Source organism: Typopeltis vanoorti, chromosome 1 (genome assembly GCF_054136105.1).
Source record: "Typopeltis vanoorti isolate ZY-2024b chromosome 1, IOZ_Tvanoo_1.0, whole genome shotgun sequence".
Lineage (NCBI taxonomy): Eukaryota > Metazoa > Arthropoda > Arachnida > Uropygi > Thelyphonidae > Typopeltis > Typopeltis vanoorti.
This window is the reverse complement of record NC_143549.1, coordinates 115109815-115126586: the sequence shown is the minus strand read 5'-3', so window position 1 is coordinate 115126586 and position 16772 is coordinate 115109815. Positions and strand designations below refer to the sequence as shown.

At 32.4% G+C, this 16772-nt stretch overlaps 1 protein-coding gene across 1 annotated transcript in view; it reads right to left on the bottom strand.

The window, feature by feature from the left end:
- Positions 1–4022, bottom strand: part of LOC150110332 (macrophage mannose receptor 1-like) — a 54023-nt gene extending 50001 nt beyond the window's left edge. The window contains exon 1 of the mRNA XM_090396021.1: positions 3984–4022. Coding sequence (XP_090252147.1) covers positions 3984–4022 — 39 coding nt within the window. The remainder of the gene's footprint in view (positions 1–3983) is intronic.
- Between the last annotated feature and the right edge of the window lie 12750 nt (positions 4023–16772).

The following is a 16772-nucleotide window of genomic DNA, read 5'->3' as shown; positions in this document are numbered from 1 at the left end:
TATAGTGTGAATGGCGGTCTGTCTGGATTATTATCCAAAGACATAAAAAGATTAACAGGAGGAAAAAGAATTATTTATCATACATTTTGTACCAAATGTTTTGAGTGAAAAAGTTTTGAAAATATCCAATGTTGTTCCGCCGATCATTATAGTTGAAAATTTTATTACATCGAGGACTGAATTATCGTGAAATTAAGGATTTTTGAGATATGGAAAGCGAATATTCAGTTATTCTTCGTTTCCAGAATTTAATCAAACGTAAACTTATCATTTCATTAATAAGTTTAGGCTTGATTAATAAGTTTGTTAGAACAAACTTACTAATCAAGCCTTTGAAAACAAATATAAAATATAAGCCTTTGAAAACAAACTAAAATCTGGAATCGGCAACTGGAATCTAATAATAGCTCATTTTCCAATTTTGAGAAAAGAAAATCTACTTGAAACGAAAACATACACAGAGACTACAGAAAGAAGTCAGTTCACAGTTAAAAAACGTAATTGAAAATGGGACTAATTTTGATATTTTATCATCACACTTTAGTATAGATGGTGAAAGGAGTCGCGAAGAATTTCAAATGGAAATAATTGATTGGCAAAGCAACACTGAACTAAGAAATAAGTTTCAAAATGTTAGTCTTATTGATTTTTAAGAGCTACTTTCCAACTGATAAATTTCCATTGCTGGCTACCTATTCCAGGCAAATAATGAGTTTATTGTTAGTACATATATGCGTGAACAACTCTTTTCGAAAATGAAAATTTTAAAAACTAATCGTCGAAATCGCCTTGATCACGAATGACTAAAAATTGTATTAGAGTTGCAATTTCAAACATACTTCCCAATATTGGAAGTTTGTTGATGAAAAACGGAGTCAAATATCTCATTAATTAAATTTCAGCAGCTATTTAATTTCTTTTGATTAAAATATTATATACGCAAACCGGTGTGTATATTGAAAGTATTAGTAATAAAAAGCAAATCAAATTTAAAAAAAAAAACACTTTTCATTGTATATTAGGTTTTCAATTGTGACCCAGCGAAGATTAAAGGTTGCTCATCACTGATCTAGACAAAATATGTCTTTTATTGGTAATAATGAGGATTCTTTCGTAGTCCTCGTGAAATATTTGAATAGACGCACGATGAGTAATTCATGGTACTGCAGGAAGTGAGTTGTCTTCGTACCATCAGCATGTGAGATGCGAAAATAAGGCTTGAGTGCGTATTCATCAGTTTTCAAGCTTATTGCATGTTTTCTTTTCAGATTGTATTGGATGATAACTTTGCACTTGCTTCGGGCTATAGTACAGGCTGAGTGAAAAGGTGAAGTTTTTGATTAGCCATTAATATATGCCATTTTTTATACTGTACTGCAAGACACATTTTTGAGAGAACCGAACCTGGGTTAAATAGTGGTCTAATTTTTGCAATAAATATTGGAATGTATTCTCTCATTACAGTAAGGTTAATTTTGTTATTTATTAAAGTAAGTGAGTGAATGATATTTCAGATATTATTACCAACAAGAACTTAGTCAGTTAGTCTTTTTCTTTTTTTTTTCTTACTTTTCTGTTAGGGTGAATTTATACACATCTTTGTGGTGCACAATGGGTTTCTAATGATCACCCATGTCGTGAACAGAAATCCATCATGTGTTTGACATTATTATTAGCCCTTCTCTTTTCTGCAAAATATCCAAAAATACCTTTCTATATATCTGGTATCAGTTCCTATTCTGCTCTTACCATCTCTAAAAAGTGATCGCTTTTTTTGTTTTCTCTATGCATTCGCTAATGACGCGAATAATTCCTCCACGTCTCCCTTATCTAGTTAGTTAATAAAACCGTAGTTGGACCACAGAAACAAACGAGACGTGTTGTTCAGTGACCCATTGCGGTGTTGTTCGTATGGCACTACTTGAATTACTTGCCATTCAGGTAGATTAGTTTCATGTTTAGCGTTAAATGTTTTAACTACGTCTTCCTTTCCTTGATCATTATTGCTTTTATTTAACATCTTATATTTGTTATTTAGCATTAGAAATGTAATAAGATATAATTATATGATGAAAAAATTAAAAATGATTCATAAGTTTTATTTTCTATCTTTCTTTAAAAAATGAAATTGCAGTAATTTCAAGTGTAGTAATTTCCTTAACTTTGAAGCGAGCAAGTTTTGGGCTAATATTGAAAACGTTCGCCGCAATCTGTTTTTCTCTACAAATAATCGCATCTTACATTTGATAATTTTGAATAGATATTTTTGAATTAGTTTATTTATTATTATTTTTTTTAAATTTTTTATTTATGGCAAACTCTTTGTTCACCAAAATCGTTTTTGTTTATTCTTCGATTATTCGTATGCCATGCCGAGATGGAAGTAGCAATTTCATCCTTAATATTCTTTATGTTTCACTTAAGTTTTTGAACTAGAATAGGAATGTCTTAAAAACGTCTCATTGTTTTGTCGATTTTGATTTTGTTTTTCCAATGACTATAGAGGTATAGTCGAACGGTATATAGATTTCTAAATATTGGCTATGTTTTAAACTTTAATTCAGCATAATACATTCGGTTGAATCTCTTATGGATTAAACGAACCCTTTGGTTGGAAATATTTGGGGTTCGAATTCCGTCTATGAGGTGAAGATCTTTTATCGGGTGCTTTCCATCAAACGGTTAGTTATCCAAGTTCATAGGAAAATGAAAGGCTGGTCTTCAGTAAATGCATGTTTTTTCGTCCATGAAAACGGGCAATCCAGCCAGAAGAACTCATGTAATATTCAGAAAAAGGAAACTTGGGGATAAGGATTAACCGAAATCATATTCGATTTCAAATACCCGCATGGTGAAATGCAGATTAACGCGTAAACGTAAATTATACATTTAATTAAACATTAATTAAACATAAATTAAACATTTAATACTACATTAGGACAAAGAAGAATAAACGTTATAGTTACACTGGTAGTTATCAATTTGGAGAAATAGCTTTAACAATTTAGATGGAAGTCGAGTCGAAATTATTCTTTCTATAATAATTTTGGCTCTTCTATTTAAAGAAAGAAGATTTATGTTTGAATGAATAAAAACAAGAGGAGAAACCAACTAATATTTTATATAATAATGGTCAATTCCACTCTTTTATATCATTCAGAAACATGGCCTGTTAAAAGGAAAGATTAAAGTAAAATATAAACAACAGAAAGGAGATTTTAAAGAACAAAGATGTACATTAAAGATGTATATTAAATAAAAGATGCACAAAATTAGACTGTATAAAAATGAAGACGGTAGAAGACAGTTAATATTTACAACTTAAATGAAGAGATCAAACGGCATAAAAAGAAATCAGAAAAGCATTTATATAGGATGAAAACATATCGCTTAGCGAAAGAAGTGGAAAAATGTAGACCAAAAAGGAAAAAAGAGAAGATTACCTGCAATACGGAAATCCTGTAAAGACAGAACAGGTAAATGTCTAATCCTTGCTGAGAAGAATACTAAGAAGATTAATCTGATTTTTGAATGCAATTTCTCAGTTAATAAAACACCTGCTGTCCTTTTGGGAACTTAGTTTGCAAGAACACTAAAACTATAGAAACTATCTCTCAGCACATGTTGCTTACAATAACAAATGAGAACACATGGTGATGATGAATTAGAATTCAACACACGGTTCACGAAATTCACTACAAGCTCCAAATAAATAACCTTCGACGAATTTTTTGGACTGTTCTTCTCTAAGTACCGTTCTGTAATATGGTTTAATGTTAAGCATAAAGCTGAAGCTTCTGGATTTCTTTAGCACAACACTATTCGCTAGGATCTTTTGGGATAGTTTCTTTCAGAAACGAGGCCATTACAATCCGATTATATAACTGTCTCCTTCATAATAAGTAAATTAATGTTTTTTTTTTTTTCTTTCTTTCTCTGATGTTAGCATGTTTTTTGTTTTACCAAATTTAGGATATTCTTACCTCCTTAAGACCAATTTTGGTAGGCAAACGTAGAAGCATCGTAAATACTGTTATAATTTTATAATTTACTTATTATTTTACTGAGTAAAATACTGACGAATTTTACGAAGTAATTTTACAGACAAATAGAGTCATATTCGTCCTCAAAACGTATTCTATCTTAACTTCTTCCACCGACGTCACTACTGTAGTTCACTACTTCCGATGCACTGGAATGCATGAAGCCGAAGTTTCTGGATTTCTTTAGCACTGACACTATTCGCTAGGATCTTTTGGGATAGTTTCTTTCAGAAAAGAGGCCATTACAATATGATTATTTTGTGAACATCAAGGCTTCAAGAAAAGGCAGAATTGATGAAAATGGGAATTTCTTAGTGAGAGGAGAGAAATTTATGATAATCATGAAATTAGATGTAGCAAGTGTCAGATGTATCATGAATCAGATGTATCATGAAATTCATGATACATCTGAAGAGGAATTTGGAAATATTTCAAAGCTAGGAAGTAAAATAATGGTTAAGTAATGACAAAAAATTTCGGAATTGGATAAATTATGGCTATATTCTTCACAATTTAAAAATGCTAATTTACATTCTGTAATATATAATTTGAAGTTTTATTAATTCATGTTATACAGTAATCAACATTCGAAACTCTTGATATTGCATCTGGATGCGATAATAATTTCAGTGACAAGGGCTGTTCGATTTCTCTCGTAGACACATGAAACATTTTAGGGCGTTTCTAATTAATTTTGTTCCATACGAAAGGTTCACACGATAATGTCGCTAGTCTCATACGAAAGAGGCAGAAATGGTATTTGATTGGATTAATAAGTCATTAAGTTTATATGTCGTCGATGTCATTTATGTGCGAGATGTCGTTGGTCTCAGATCACGGCTTAACAATTTATGCATAAGATGAATATTATATATATATATATATATATATATATATATAATATTCATCATATTCATATAATTTTGCAAAGTGTTTCTCATTATGAAATAGTACAGTTTGGTATCTAATTCTGGGTTTCGTTTTCTGAATTAGTTAATAGTATTTTCAAAATTCTTAACTGAGAAAGAAAATGCTACTTACCAATGTTACCAAAAAATCCAGAGTTCTCTCAGAGTGAATGGATACGAGTAAAGCGTCAACTTTTTGACATTCTTTTAATGCATAATGCCACTGTAGTATTCTCTGTCTTAAGCTGTAGCAAAACCCATCGAAGAAAACCCATTCGGAGCTATCCGAACTGCAATGCCGAACTAAAAATGGAGTGATAGAAGAAATCGATATGTTCATTCAAAACCAAAAATAAATTAATTATTCTTCCACAGTTTGAAAACAAATGTGTTAAATTTAAATAATTCTCTCTGAAAATAATAATAATAATAATAATAATAATAATAATAATAATAATAATAATAATAATAATAATAATAATAATAATAAACAAGACAGGGCAATGGCTACAACACGGATACATTAAAAAGGAAACAGAAGGATTTATTCTAGCAGCTCAAGAACAGGCATTACAAACTAATGCGATCAAAGCAAAAATTTTCAACATCAATAATAACAGTAGAACATCTAATCAGTGCCTGCAGCAAAATAACTCAAACTGACTATAAATACCACCATGATCAAGTAGCCTAAATAGCTCATTGGCATTGGAAAACGAAACAGTAAAACAGCAAAAATTCTCAGGGACTTTAGAATACAAACTGATCGGCATTTGGAACACAATAGACCTCACATCACAATTATCGAACATCGACAGGTTTGGATTATCGATATTGCAGTATACCCAGTGATAACAACATCAACAAACAAAGAACTGGAAAAAATAACAAAATATCGAGATCTGGCAAACAAAGTTGGCCGACTGTGGCTTAAACACACCAAAGTCATTCCAATCGTTATCGGTGAACTTGGTGCAACTTCAAAGAAGCTGTCCAACTATTTACAGCAATTAAACATCAATGAAGTGACCCCATATAACTTACAAAAAACAGCATTATTTGGAACAGTCACATATTTTACGACGCTACCTGACGGACTATTCTTAGATTCTTGGGTAGAATCTGAATTGTTCTGAATCACCAGTCATCTTTTTATTTATATGATATCTTGTTTTGACTGTGTATCAATTATGTGAATAAAATTATAATAAATAATCTCGTTGGCGTGTAACCTGTTTCAAAAGGAATTCCTAACAGACATTCCTAGCTATTCAGATATATTAAAATATTGGTAATATACTGAAAATATTCTAAAATTCCGATTCATGATCATAATAATCGGTTTTCGTTGTATTCGGGTTTATTTTCTAAGATGTGCGGTGCAACTGAACAGCTGACATTCTATATCACGATTCGTGTACTTTACTGCTTTCGTGATGCTACTACTGTTCCGAATTTTCTTTAATTCCTGACCCTCGTTGATTTGTTTGACCTGCTATCTCCTATTGTTGCCTTCTTCTAATTGTAGAAGATGTTACTCTGAATTCCAGTATGGAGGGCTTGTTCCCACTGAGTTGCTTTTGTGCGGATGCGGTTGTTGGCAAGTGTCCCTGCTTAGAAATAGCTATCCTTCTGGGAAATTAGTTTGCAAGAACATCTCTCAGCACAAGTTCCTCACAATACCAAATGAGAACACATGGTGATGATGATGTAGAATTCAACACACGGTTCATGGCATTCACTACAAGCTCCAAATAAATAACCTTCGATGAATTTTTTGACTGTTCTTCTCTAAGTACCGTTCTGTAATATGGTTTAATGTTTACGAAATGTTACCTTTACATTAGCGTGAACATGAATCAAACAATTCTTTCCTTGCATCTTTCAGAGAGAAGTGACCCATTTTGTGTATTTAAATCCCTTACCTGAGACTATTAAATCATGCATTAATTCATTTTTATAGTATTGATATCTGCAGATGGGAAATTGCCATTATACGGATAATGATGATTATGAATACATCCAAAGTGATACGCACTTAAGCTAGGATCAAATTTCATCAGGTTATTCTGACATGACTTTTCATGGAAAATAACAGTAACAAGTCTTCATAAAAATATCACTACATTATTAAAAACAGTTTTCTTGATACCAACATTTCTTAAAATACTAATTATGCAGTATATACCTGATATAATTTACTTGATATGTTTTGAATTAAATATTCATCTTACAACTAATAAATGTTTCATTTCAATTTTTCTTGATTGTATTTATCACATACAAGAACTTTCATACACATTTTCACTATAAGGCTGAAATCAAAACTCAATAATGACCAATCTAAACCACATATCTTGTTCCTTAAATAAAAATTTTGATTGCCAAAAGGGAACGTTTGCTTTTATAACTTTTTCCTAGTGAACGTTATTGTGTTTTACACGTTTAATTTTCAATCAGTAAAAGATATTTCTTATTTTCTGCCCTTTATGTGAATTTAGGCAATACTATCACTACCGCATTTATGAAATAGACGTCAGGGTTGTTTCCATAATTTTAAATTGCTCTATTTCTAAACTGCCATAATGACCACCTGTATACTTTCTTCTTTTTTTTTTTCAGTTCAGGCGTAAACTTGTTTCCTTACACTTAGATAAATGATTGAACCAAATATATAATTTCTTGGTATCTTTAATTTATAGTATAATCAAATCGAAAAACTTCCAACACTATCTAATCCAGAGAATTTTATAATAAGTTGTGACACCTTTTTGGCAACTCATATATGGAAATATGATTTATGCATTACTTCAGCCCTAGTATCACCCCGGGTCTTGTTCCCACTGAGTTGCTTTTGTGCCGATGTGGTTGTTGGCAAGGTTGTAGACAATGAAGTTTTAACTGAAGCTCGGCTATTACTGTTTCCAGCTCTGGTGCTCACGGATGTGCATTACGCAGAAGGGGAAGTCCGTTCCCTGGGATATAAACGGCTCTGCTTGGGGTTAGGATTTTGCCTGTCTCTGAGTGGGGCCACCGCTGAGATTATGGCTCTAATTGGTGGTGGGGTAAGCTTGCCACTGAAGGGGAAAGCCAACGCTGAGTTAATGATCACTCATTGTTGGGTGATCTGACCGATCGCAAGAGTTTTTGGAGAAGTAGTCCCTTAAACAGGGAATTCGGTCTGGGTAATGACCTTTCCCATAATGCATAGCATTACATTATACATACCCGTAAGGATATGTGCTTTGTATTATGGGAGACACTAAGGCGAGTGAAGTGAAGTTATAAGCTTCTTGTTGAACGAGTTGTCCCAGTCCTGAAAATAGTTCTGGCACAAACTTGTTTGCTTTCATTTGAGTAACGGATTAAACCAAGCATATAATTTCTTGGTATCTTTAATTTATACTTTTCTTCTTTGGATATCATATGCGGCCATATGTCGCCAAATTATATGCGCTTTTCTGGAGTAGCCAAATCAGTAACGGCAGTGTCTTTTGGTTGGAAAGACTTGGAAGTGAATCCAGTGTAAGATGCAAACCACCATTATAAGGAGTTTGTAAAGCAGGTCGCAGATATATCCTCCACGAAACTCTTGTTATTCATCATACAGAACAGACAAATCGACCAGGTAGAATGAATGCAATTAGCGTACATGTTACGCTGGCTTTAGCAGCTTAGGTCATAATTTAAAACAACTAAAACCAACATTTCAACAAGATTTAACCTTCCTGTAATAACCAATTTCTGTACGAAAGATATATTTAAATATTTTGCTTACAAACATTTCTCATATTTCGAAATTCTCTTTTCCATAAAACAAGGAGCATACTTTAAGACGACAAAGCGATAAGAGAAAGTTTCCTTAGCAAGAAACGAATGAGCGTATTTCACACTTCCAAATTTAATTCTGCTGTTGAATTTCACATCCCTTTATATATATTTTTTCACTAGACTTTATAATCAACTCCCAGAATAAATGCCGACTATGTCTTTCCACACTCTTTGTAATCTAGTGTTCCTTCTTTCACAGTAACATTTAGTCTCCCAAGATGTATTCTTCAAAACAGAAGCAAAATTATATTATTTTAGAAAACTCATCAAGAAAGTTTTTTTTTATAACTTAACTATGAAATACACGGATTAACGCTACATATTGGTTTATATTATCCTGTTTATAGTTATTCATTTTATACCTGCAAGAGCCCTCTGCTAATAAATATTACTTGCACGTAACAAAGAAAATCTGGTTACAAGCAATATCAGAGAATTTCTGTACAATTCTGCAATTATTCAAAATTATTTGTATATTTTTTTGTATTGGCTTTGCTTTATAGAAACATTTGACTAATAATAGAATCGCCAGTGATCAGTTTCAATGCATTCATCATAATTCCTAGACTTTTCTTTCAAAACCACTTCGACAAAAATGATCAAATATCTTCTCCTTAAAATGTATAACTATAGAAATAGAAATTGATATTTAGAGCTGAATTGTTAACTATGTCAACTGTATAGCAGTCAGTGTATTAATTTTGCAATTTTTTTGTATTAGTTTTGCAATATTTTGGAACGCACGTCCCTTGCCGTTACACTGTGCAATGAAGTTTGCTAGTGCGGAGTGTCCCAGAAAAACTCCTCATCGTATAATTTTAGCAATATGATAACACTTCTGTTTATTGTAAACAGAAGTACTATTTTTGTCACCAAATATGAAAGGCAGTCTTTATATCCTTCAGAAATTATTTAATGTGTAGTTCATTATATAATTTATGTTTGACTGTTTGACGAAAATAGGCAAAACAAATTTCTCATTTGGAATCGTAAAGCAAAATGTTTCACCGAAAGTGAATACGTTGCAATTTGAAAATTATTTATTCGAACACATATTTTTCTGATAAACAAGCAACACAATAAAGAGGTACTTACTCGGTTTTGTAGTCAATCGATCCACACGAGTAGTTGAAGCTGCACAAATACAAATTAAGAATGAGAAACTTTCACTAAAAATCCTATTCAAAATTTATGTGCACAGTATGCCGTTAAATAATGACAAAAATTCTCACAAAAATAAAGAGAAAATATATGAAGAGCAATCATTTATTTATTTGCAATATAATATTCCCTTAACTCAATATCTGCATTCACATCATTCGCAACATTTTTGAAACTCCGCTGATAAACACCAAACTTACAACATTCAGCTCGGAGGTTCTGATTAACATCCACTGAATCGAATTGGAGCCTTTAAATTTCGTTTTCAATTTCGAGAGTTCGGAAAAAAAAACTCTGACTGTTCCAGATCCTTTTTGAGTTTTGAGTAATGTGATTTAAAAGCGATAAATTCATTCTAGTAGGCGCAAATGGTGTAGAAATTGCCAAGTGTTCGTTTAATAAACGTCAGCTCTCACTCTTGTAATGCGTTGGCTCAGACGTTGCATGACTCGAGATACTAAGCACTTTTATCCTTTTGACCCCTTATAACAATGTTTGTTTTTCTGAATGTTCCTCAGATTGTAAAAAAGCTTCGTCACTCGGTTGGAGAAATCAGCCTGCTTACTAGAAGAGCTTTGAAACCTTCCATGTTACTTTAAATAACACGGTTTTGTAATCATCTAACATTTGTCCTTTCCTATAGTTGTAAGAATCCATCTACAGTCAGCATCTGCAGACAAAAAAAGATGTCAGCGTCCTGTATCCTACAATAAACTACAGTCTGCTAAAACATAAAGAACTCTGGAACAAATACAATCTGAAATCAATGTGGACGATGCTTACTGCAAATTCATTAACATATTAGATAATGAAATACAAAACGCCATTGTCATACTTCAAAGAAACTGGCGCAAAACAGCAAAGCCATGAATAACGCAAGACATAAAACAATGTTTAAAAAAAAAAAGATAAAATGCATGAAAAACACAAAAAATACCCTCGCAATGAATACTATGAGGATAGTTTCAGATATTAAGCAACCAATTAACTTAAAAATTGAAAGACGGAAAAGCGAGTATTATTGTGATGAATTTTTGAAATTCATCACAATAATAAAAAAAAAAAAAGGAAATTCATAAAAATATTCGCGAATTCTCACGTTCTACTTGTGAGAAACAAATCAAAAATATTATAGTAGAACTTTAAAACTCTTCTGCTCCGGGTCACAATAGTATTAATGTCAGAAGTGTTCAGAAGTGCCAGGAATATCTGATACCTCCTTTGATGACTATCTTCAATCTATCGCTGATGAACTGAAGTTTCCAAAAGAATTGAAGAATGCTGTGATAATACCAATATATAAAAAGGGATTCAAAAATTATCTATAAAAAGCCAGTCTTCCTACTCCCTGTTTTCTCCAAAATATTGGAGAAATTAATAAAAAATAGATTAGTAACATTTTTTAGAAAAAAACACTTCTTCTCTAAGAAACAGCATGGATTTAGACAGAAACTAAACACTGAGCTCGCGCTGCTAAACTTCACAAACTTGATTTATTCATCACAAGAGGAATACAAACTAACTTTAGCAATCGTTCTAGACCAGCACAGAGCTTTTCACACACTGCCTCACGATATTTTATTAAATAAACTAGAGAATATAGGAATTAGAGGCTGTGCACATGAGTGTTTTAAGAGTTATTTATCGTCTAGATCACAAGCAGTCAAGATCAAAAAATTTATAGCAATTTCTTTCAGGTGAAATGCAGTGTTATTCAAGCTTTTGTGCTTCGTCAGTACAATTTATAATTTGCATCGATGATTTCTGTGACCTACTTTTATCAAGCATAAACACCTTTGCAGATGATAATGCACTCATAATAATTGCAAATTCCATAAATGAAATGCAAAATATGGTGAACACATATTTGCCAATAGTGAGAGTAGTTATGTACACTGAGGGAGAAGTTTTAATTGGGTTAATTGGATTTTTTATTACTTATCAAAATGTAATTAAATCCATTCCCCTTCGAGTCGTTCTGAACTGGTTTCGTTTTTGAGGACAGTTTTGAGGTCAACGCATGGCATCATGTACAAGCAACAGCATCGTTTCTAATGTAGTTTAATGGGGGAGGGTAGTTACCCTTATCAAAAAGTAATTAAATTCACCCCCCCCCCCCTTCGACCTTTTTTTTGAGATCATATGTAATTGTCTAACGCAGGGTTTCTCAAACTGTGTTCCGCGGAACACTAGTGTTCCGCGGAAGGTGAATAGGTGTTCCGCGAGAAATTCTGGAATTTGTCATTTTAGTTTTCTAAGCATTTTTCATGAATAAATATTTTATAATAAAAATATTCTGGGGAGAATAATATTCAAGAATATGTCGAAAAGCTCAGACCCAGAACAACTAATAACATCTGTGTATCTTTAATTTTCACACATCGAAACCTTTCAACATTTGGGAAAGGGAATGCCGCTGTTTATGACAGGTCATAAAAATTGCCTGCAAGCCCATTACAACAATTGGTCATATCGTCTGTTCTCAAAACTGAAGGAAATGATATCTGTGTTGCAAATGTCAGTGACCATTCAGCAGGGAAGTATAAAGAAAATTTTTCCACTGAAATTGAAGATCAAGGTAGTCTGTATCCGGTTCTCAAATCTATTACTACTGAATACTTTTTCGCAAGTTCGTATTGCCGTGTGTAAGTGCTTATTCTGAAACCGGAGTCCGTGATTTTTTTAAGTAATAGGAATACAGAGTTAAAATCGGATATGAATAAGAGACAAGGCACTTTGTTTAATTTTGTTATTAAGAAATCTCTTATTGAAGGTGTTTGTGACGGAACAGATAGTGAGTCATACATCTCAAACCATAATAAAAATCAAGCCATAACAAAGATCTCCAGGATTTACAAAAGGAGGGGGGAACTACCAGCACACAGAAGAAAAAGTCTGCATTCACTCGTAAGTACTTATAATAATATTATAAATATATTTGGTGATCAGAATGGGATATGTCAATGAAAATCAGTACAAATTAATTTAATGATGTTTGCCTGAAGAAATTACGACGTGCTACAAGATTTCATTAGCCCAATGATTGATAACTAATTTAAATGTAATTTATATTTGTCAACATGACACACCGTATACATAAGTGCACTAATACTCTTTATGATTATGCCATAGTTAATTGTTAACACTTAAATTAATATATGAACTTTAAAAAAATTGGAAAGGTACTTACGAGTAAATTTGTTGATATATAATATGATTAGCAACAGTTATGCCAAAACCTTTAGTTACAGCAAAAAGACGCAAATTAATAAATTCAACTTGATGTATGATAATTATATTAACTCTAAACCGTCTCTACCAGATAACAGAGTGATAATAAACCTATCTAAACACATTTTAACAAAATTTGAGATCTCAGTTCTCAAAAAAAGATTCAATGTTGCTTTAAAACCTACTACTATTCCTAAAATAGAGTTCATCTGCAACTTAGAAAAAGCCATCTCATTGCTTCCACACCCAATAGCTAATGACTTAAGATTAAAAAGCAGCATTATCTTTTCCGCTCCTTTAAGATCTCCTAACTCTAACCAAATGGAAAGAAGAACACTACACAAATTAAAGAATAATAAAGACATCATCATACTTAAAGCTGACAAAGGCATCAATACTCTTATCTTAAATACAAAAGATTATGAAGAAAAATTAAAAATCTATTATCAGACACGTCTGTCTATAACGTTCTCAGTACAGATCCTATGCAAAAAACCCATAACGACACAAATGAACTATTACGTGGAATGACTAACTGGCCTATAGACTTAACAAGAAAGCTAAAATCCATGCACCAGTTGACTCCAAGATTGTATGGCGTTCTTAAAATACATAAAGAAGGTATACCATTACGTCCAATAGTTGATGGAATCTATTCTCCTACTTACCAACTGTCTAAATATCTAGCCAAGATTTTGCAACAACACATTCACAACTCCGATACTTATATTAAAATCTCAAAACATTTTATTTATAAATTAAAAAACATCCCTATCTCTGAAGATTATATACTAGCAAGCGTTGACTTCACATCTTTATTTACAAATATTCCAGTTGTAGAAGTCATCAACATCTTAGACAACTTGTTCCCAAGAAACATCACTACTTTGTTCAATCATTGTTTAACTTCGAACCATTTCATTTGGCAAAAAAAAACAGTCTACCAACAACTTACCAGATTATCCATGGGTAGCTCCCTCTCTCCTTCTTGTGCTGACTTATTCATGGAAGACCTAGTGGTAAAATCTTATCACAAATGACCCCAAAACCAAAAACTTGGTACAGATATGTTGATGACATATTTATCATTTGGAATCACACAAAAGAAAAACTAATGGATTATCTCAACCAAATCAATAATTTCCACCATACCATCAAATTCACATTAGAAATTGAAAAAGATTAAAAACGTGCATTCATAGACATCCTAATAAAGAAACAAACCAATAACAGTACCAACCTGTCTGTGTATAGAAAACCTACGAATACTGGACATTACCTCCATTTCAACTCATCACACCATATATCCCAGAAACTTAGCATTATCCATATGCTTAAGAAAAGAGCTGTACATTACACAACAGACCAAGATGACTTACAAAAATAATTAACTACAATATCCAGAAAGCTCCTTAAATGGTTATCCAAAAAAGACTCTGCAACAAGATTCTCTTTTCGGATATACCACAAAGACAACATGATGACACCCAATACATCAGTACCATAACTATTCCATTTGTCATCAGCATTTCCAAAAAATTGGCTATCCTTCTAAAACCACACAATATTAGAGTAGCATTCAAGCCAGTCAATACTATTCGGAAATTTTTAAGATCCCCGAAAGACCCTCATCCATTCTACAAGTACTATGGGTTATATAATATACCTCGCTCCTGTGGTGTTAGTTACGTTGGTCAGACCTCTAGAAGCTTCTAAATGAGACAGAAGGAACACATACGATATGTCAGAAACAACAGACAAGATATTTCAGGCCTTTCTTGATACTTTGCCTCTACCAACCATCTGATTGAGTGGGATAAGAGTTATATGCCTTATATAGAAGGGGATTACCATTCCAGAACCTTCAAGGAGGCTGCTACGGTCGCCCGTTCAAGAGGAAACCTAAATAAGAATCAAGGTCTAATCCTAATGGAAATTTGGAAAGCTTTAATCAGATCATTAAACATCAAAGAAATTAACTTTCATGCCAATTACATTATGTCTCGCAACAAATAAATCATGTTCCCGAGACACGTGCATTGTCTGACACAATACTAATTTTGTATGAATTAGAACTGTCAGTTAAAAATTTAGTCTGTTACCTTCATATAGCTTACCAATTGTATTCCCTGAAGACGCCGATAGCAAAAATCGGTGAAACATGTAGGACGATAAATTAAAACTCACTTGACTAACCTTCAAAAAAAGTGTTATAGTTACACTTCCTTTTATAACAACATATATTAATGCGAGGCAGGATTTTCATATTATGCTGCAACCAAATCATAGTCCAGGAACAGACTCGATGCTACACCAAATATGAGAATTCAACTTTCTAATATTGTGCCTGATATCAAAAGAATTTGTAATTCAAAGACCCAAAAACTGCGGAGTCATTAAGAACTTAATTCGCAATATACGTGTTTTACTATTTTTATGTGTTTTGTTTTTACTAATTAACATTTGACAATAAATGATTGTTTTTTTTCTTAACGCTTAGATTTACTCATTTATTTTATTTATATTTACCTACCCTACGAAACCAGCACTTTTTCTCCTGTGTGCTGGTTTCGTAGGGTATTTCTGCATTCACTCGTAAGTACTTATAATAATATTATAAATTTTTGGTGATCAGAATAGGATATGTCAATGAAAATCAGCACAAATTAATTTAATTATGATTTAATTAGTGTTTAATTAATTATTAATTAATTATTAATTAATTAATTATTAATTAATTATTAATTAATTATTAATTATCGATTACTAATTGATAATAAAATAAGCTAAATTACCAATTAATTATTAATAAATACATTACAAAATAACCAAGGTGTTCCGTGAACATTTCAGGATTTGTGAAGTGTTCCTTCGTAGAAAAAGTTTGAGAAACCCTGGTCTAACGTGTTTGTACATAAATCAATGGGGAGAGACTCAGGGGACTTAATGATGTTTGCATTTCCAATAGTTTCTAGGTCATCAACTTGTTGTTTCGTTGTCTTGTTTTTGTTTTCGACCTGGGTAGGGGTCATGGCTTTTTATCAGTTCCCCAGTTCTCTTGAAAGCGTTTAGTGATTTCTGTTATTTTTTTCTCCTTTTTTCCTGATAAAGCCAATTATAATATGTGACACTTTTCTTGTACAGCTTGTCCTGCACTTCTCAGAGAATCAAGACGTTAATCGCAACAGTAACATTTTTTGTATAAAACGAATTGTTAATATCTCATCATTTTCTAACTGTTTGTTCTACGCAGTTGGCAAATGAAAGCCAGTTGGTGGTGTGAACATTAAATTCTTCACGAAAAACACCCAGAAAGCTGTACTGGAGAAAGTCAGCATATAAGAAAGGCACACAAAAAATCGATCACTGGGGGCCATCTAATGGAATAGTACTGAGAATTTTAGCCAAATAACTTAAATCATAATCAGAAAATTCTGAATCGGAATCTCTCTGTCCTGGTATATCGGCGCAAACATGACACAAAATTTTTCATGTTTAGACGAAAAAAATAAAATCAAACTAGTGTGGATACACATTCAAATTAATTATATTAAACTTGATAGTTATTTTCTTCTTTTCACTTCCCTCAACTATAGTT